The following is a 6,009-nucleotide window of genomic DNA, read 5'->3' as shown; positions in this document are numbered from 1 at the left end:
GGAAAGGAAACCACAGTCATGTGACATAGCTCAGCCAGCTGACTGCAGAGCAGGAAGTTGGAGGCGAAATACGATCCGAGCCGCGTCCCATTCTTCTTTTTCACTCGCCTCGGACCCTTTCCTTCAATCAGTCCTTTCCCTTACTATTTAATTTGCAAATGACTTTACATTATAACGCCAATAAGTGACAGAGAGCTACATTTGCGTTTGTTATAGTCTTCAAAAAATAAATTGTGGTACCTTATCTGATAAGACACCATTTATAAAGGGTTTATAAACTCTATTGCTTTGTTAAACGTTCTCTATATGACAGCAGAAACATACATAGCAGTAAACAACTATTCACTAGGTAGAGAACTGGTGTCTCCGCTAAAGCGTGTCGCAGGAATTAGTCCTAAAATCCAAAAAATTGTGTCTCAAAGGATGCGGCTGCCAAATTGGGAAAGAAATGGGGGGTTTTTTTAAATGGGATTTTGATTAGATTCCAGAAAAAGGGTCTGTGGTTACCAATTTTAAGAGATTTTAACATTTGATTCTTGGAAATAAAATATGTTATACCCCAATCGTGAGTTTTAAAGCTTTCACTTTTCAAGCTTTTTATTTTTCAAAGTGTTTCAGATAATCTGTAGCTCACATGTGTCAAGAAGTATTGGTTCTGCAGTAAAATTGCTCCAGTGATTGTTATGTAATAGTATTTTACTGTTGTGGCTGGTCTCTATTTTCTTGTTTTCCATTTGATCAGAGAGGAACTCCAACATGTCAGAGTCCAGCAGGAGGTGCTCAGAGACAAGATGAAGACAAGTTATTTCAACCATTTAAATCACTTAAACCCTTTTCATAGGTCTGAATGTATAATAAGCACACACAAAAACTTCAAACATGCATTACATAATGTTTACTGGTTTATATAGTGGTTGTGAATATGTCATAAGTGAGCTGTTAAGCCTGCAAAGAAGATGAGATTGTTGCGTCCAAACTTTTATATGTTGGTGGATATCAAACAGGAAGAGGTGGAGCGAGTTAATCAGAATATATGCATGGATAAGAAAGGCTTTTTGGCATGTATTGCCATGGTTATAAGGTGTGCTTAGAGGACTAAGTTAGTGCTGAATCATCTTTTCATAACTGAAGCAACCGCAGATAGATAAGTTGCACTGGGAAACTGTAGGTGGCGGCAATACAACTCGTGGATCAAACTGCCATAGAAATCAACAGAAGAAGAAGTCTGACGCCGATGCAGAGGTAGCAACGAGGAGACATGGCAGAAACTAGTCTGGGTAAGATAACAAAACAGAAGTACATTGCAAACTACTTAGTACAAGTTGAGACATTCACCACGATATCAGAAATCCAAACAGCTGCTTCCAGACTTAAAAGTTAATATCTGAACAGGATAATAAAGCTGCAGCCACAGAAATGCCTAAACAAATGAACCAGACTACAGACAGAGCATGGATAACTAGTTTTGCAGAGAAACAACATTGTCGACACAGTAGTGTAGTTAATGAAATGGTCTGTGGAAATGTGTGTTGTTTTTTCATAGTTCAGACAGACTTCCTGGTTTTAAGTTTCAGCGTCGACCCATTCAAGTGGTTTCACTTTTCTCTTAAAGTGACAGGAGCAGTTTATAGAGGAACAGTCTGCACATAAGTGGTGAAAGAAGTATTCTGATCATTAAGATCTTAATTAAAAGTAGCAATGCAACGACACAATACAAATGTACTCCATTGCCAATAAAAGTGCACATGTATTATGTAATATATTTAAAGTAAAAGCATGCAGAATTTACTTTTAGAGTTCTATACTTTATTACTATTATCATTACTGATGTTTTAACATACAAGCAGCAGTTTAAAGTGTCAGGTGGAGATTCAGCCCATTTTAAGTATTTATATGTTCTTTGGTTCCATGCACGAAGTATAATTTATCTGCCATTGTTCACAATGCATAATGAATGAACAATATATATATGAAGTCATATTTCTGCCACTTTCCAGCAACTGATTGTAAATATATTGCCAATTGGTGCAACCACTGGAATTATCTGATTGGAAAGATCATTATATTATCAATGTATTTATTTAATTAGGCTAAATTCATTATATTTTGTGCACGGACCAACAATACATCATATTGTATAATCTCATCATGTGTTTTCTTTGAAAAATCGAAGTAACTAGGAACTAAATTAGCTGTCAGATTAAGGAAGTGGAGTTTAAAAAGTACAATATTTACACCTGGAATGTATGCTTTTTTTTTTGTATGCTTGATAATAATAATGATTCTTTATATAGCACTTACCATAATTAGCAGATACAAAGTGCTTTACAAAGGGCAGGCATTAAGAAATGAAATCATCAAAATGAAAACTGTGAAGAATAGAAAATATGTAATTAAAATAGTAAGAACAAAAGACAAAATAAAACATTGAAAAAATACTGTCGCAATGTGATTGTTATAAAATTGTAATATATATTTTGTTGTATAATAATATGTATCAGGAGTAAACTGAACTTCACGTGGAAATTTGGTGTTGGTATTAGTTTTTATTGGTAGTTGCAGTTGTGACTTGTAGAACATATTTCTGATATAATTAAATCCTTGTGTCTTTACCCCTCACAGGTGTTTCTTGTGCAGTGAATACAATCCTACAAAGTGCAGCAGCAGGTTTTGCGTTTGGAGAAGCTGCATTATTTGCAGTTGAGCCCCCACTGACGGCAGATGACGACCTGCTGACTGCTGCAACTCAGAATGCCGGACGAGTCGGTTCCACGGGTGTCGGGGCAGTGACGGCATGCCTTGCTTTCACCTCAGCGCTCGTTTCTCTCGGCAGTGGTTTCCTCCTCGCCGCCGTGATGTCGAAACTGTTGACCCGAGTTGGATTGAAGTCTCCATGGTTAGTGGAGACCACGGCGGGAGCCTGTGTTGTAGCGGGTGCTGTCACTACTGGAGTGTTAGCCGGCCTCCTCCCACTATACATCTACATCTCAGCTCAAGGCTTTCTGGTCCTTTTAATCTACTCATACTCCAATATTAACGACATGATCACAGCTCTGACGGTCATCTTCACCACTCTCTACGTCTGTGTAGTTTATGGAAGAATGGGTGTAATGGTTGGACTCTTCGTCATGGGGTTGACCATATCTGTGCTTTGCGCCCTTCGAAAGGCTCTGACAGAGAGGATGACACCGAGACGAAACTCTAAAACCGAGTGCCAACTTTTGAAGAGGTTAAACTTCTACTCTGTTTTTGTGGCGATTCTGGGATTTTTCGCAGGCTTGGGGGCAGGTGAAGCAGGAGAGGACTCGAAAGCGGAGGTGGTCTTGGTGCTGCAGTCGGTCGTCTGGGTGGTGTTTCTGTCTGCGGGGCTGCTAGGAGCCAGCCTGGGAACAGTGGCCACGGTGGGGCTGGAGCCAGGGGGGGTCGGAAAGGTCGCCTTGGGAGCTGCTATAATATCATCACTTTCCCTGAGAGCCATTCTGCAATCAAGCTCTTTTTTAGGGACCCGAAGCAGCATGGGGGCAACGTTGGGAGCAGTCACAGCTGCAGGGGTGTCAATCGGAGCCGCAAGTGTTGCAGCAAAGAAGGCGTTTGAGACTAGAAAGTCGACCTTAGTAGCTGTAGGTTCGGTAGTTGTTGGTGCAATTCTGGCAATGCGCGGCGTAGCACTGACAGGGACTCTCCCGACAACATCAGAACTTATAACAATCACCCTTATTGCAGCAGGGTCATTTTTCCTGGGTGCACCAAAGAGCCCGTTCAACACTCTGGTGAATCTACGAATGGGCCTCCTCACGGGGCCACAGCTAATGAAAGGAATCGGCATGGAGACGGTCACCGCAGCCGCAGCACCTTTCGGAGCCGGGGCGCTCGGGGCTGCAGCGTTGGCTACCGCATCTCTGGGGAAAATGGGGACTTTGGGAATTCTGGTGGCTGTATTTTTGGCTGTGGGAAGTGTTCTCAGTGGCGTGATAGGAAACTCTCCGCCGACAATAGACGAACACAGTGACTGATTGAGACCTGGGTTTGAATCTGTGTCTGAACCCAAGGCCACGCTCTAAAGATTTGCATGCGTGCATGTGTGTGAGATGTGTTTGCATTATTGCAAGTTTACACTGGCATACAATACATATTTTAAATGTGAGCTCATTTGAATCCGATTCTTTACATAAAAATCACCTTTGCTTATTGATCAAACCTGTCGATCGTGCCATGAACGTATTATGGAGGCTAGCAGTGATGAATAAAGTGGATGATAAATGTTATCCAAGCATGTGTATTTATTTGCCATTTGTCGATATCGTTGTGCTAATTACTATAAAACACTGGAGGATATAAGGCCTGCAACAACGAATCGATAAAATCGATAATAATCGATTATTAAAAGAGTTGGCAACGAATTTCATTATCGATTCGTTGTGTCGCGCGATTATTACGCCACTCAATAATGCCGTGTTCACACCAAACGCGGTGAAAGCGGCGCAAATGGGTCTCACCAGGGACTATTTGTGTTCATTCGCGTGAATCGCGCTGGACGCGCCGGAGAGGGGCCTGAAAGCCGTTCAAGTGTCCGCCATCAACCGTGGAAAAAAATCACCTCTATTTCTGCTTAGTACGTGTTGTGGAAGTCCCAGATATCACGGGGAACTAAACGCCGTCATGTCTGGTTCATAACATAGTCCAGAGGAGCTCCGTGGATTTCATCGAGCTCACTGTGTCTAGCGAGCCACACGTCGGCTGTTTACTACAGCTGTATGAACACAAAATAAACTGATTTGGCTGAGATTTAACGGCAATAAACCGACAAAAAGGGACTCCGAAATAACTACGTAATGATGCCGATTTGTACTTGTTTTGTCAATGGAGCTTGGATCGATCGGTGCTAGGCTATGCTAACATTATAGCAGCTCCATCAACACAACGTCATCTAGACGTAAATACGGCAGCGTCTATTCATTGTTTGCACCATATGGTTTACACACACACACATGTATACACATAGTTTGGTCCGGTCTCTATTGATATGAGGTATGGTAGAGCTCTGGGTGAACACAGACGGCTACAGTATTTATTTCCTGATTCAACAACGGCAGAACGTCAGTAACGGTAACAGGAGAAACATCTCAACGCTGATAGGCTATCGCGCCACAGCGTCACGCCATTTTTTCGGTTGGAAATTAATGCTTTGTCTTTTTATCAGATTAATCGAAGAAATAATCGACAGATTAATCGATTTTTTAAAATAATCGTTAGTTGCAGCCCTAGATAAGATAAAGGGTCAGTTGTTTGACAGAGTAGCTGTAATGATCCCTTTTCCGCACTTCTTCGCACCAGCAGTGCCACATTTCCCAAGACAGGATTGCGAGGTGGCAGTTACTTTGGTTTCATCTTAGCAACAGTAACAGAGGACTTGCTGTTTAGAAAAAGGAGGGGGGGAGTGGGAGGAGAGAGAGAAGCAAAGAATAACATCAGTAGCTTGAAGAGCATCTTAGAGTAGAGTCTGTTCTGGAGATCTTAACATGATTAAGAAAAACATGGATTCATACGTGAAAGTAAGATGCCCCTCCTATAACTCATATGATCCTCTCTGAAGAGATGATATGCTGCATTCAAATGGATATCCACCTGTGGCTCAGGGTTTTGTTGGTCTACCAAGACAGCACACAGGACCGCAGTGCAAGAAAGAAGAAGTTTTTCCACTGAAACAATCTGGGGACAGAGCAGCAGCTCCAAGACTGTGAGAAGCTTTAATCTGATGTACTTTTAAGGACGTTAATGACACCATAGAATGATGTAACATGGTAATTTCAATAGGTAAGCATTTTGGTGTGGATATACCCTATGGTGAAACTTGATAACAACCTGGGATGTAATTGTTTTTGCAAAAACTACAAGTAAGTAAACAATATAATTATCTCCAAAAGTTGCACAAAGATGGGACGCATCATAACTTTTTCATGGATTTTGGCATTTTGCGCACTTCAGGACTGATGCACAACAGTATTACTT

General features: G+C 41.5%; 1 protein-coding gene across 1 annotated transcript; it reads left to right on the top strand.

Annotated features, from left to right (window-relative positions):
- The first annotated feature begins 1,238 nt into the window (after nucleotides 1-1,238).
- LOC306711828 (uncharacterized protein) lies at nucleotides 1,239-4,253 on the top strand. Its single transcript, XM_079180874.1, has 2 exons — nucleotides 1,239-1,277; nucleotides 2,623-4,253. The coding sequence occupies exons 1-2, from the start codon at nucleotides 1,259-1,261 to the stop codon at nucleotides 4,011-4,013; spliced, it is 1,410 nt and encodes a 469-aa protein (XP_079037000.1). The 5' UTR covers nucleotides 1,239-1,258; the 3' UTR covers nucleotides 4,014-4,253.
- The last annotated feature ends 1,756 nt before the right edge of the window (nucleotides 4,254-6,009 follow it).

The sequence above is a fragment of the Pholis gunnellus genome, assembly GCF_910591455.1.
Source record: "Pholis gunnellus genome assembly, chromosome: 19".
NCBI lineage: Eukaryota > Metazoa > Chordata > Actinopteri > Perciformes > Pholidae > Pholis > Pholis gunnellus.
This window is presented reverse-complemented; position numbering and strand designations above follow the sequence as displayed.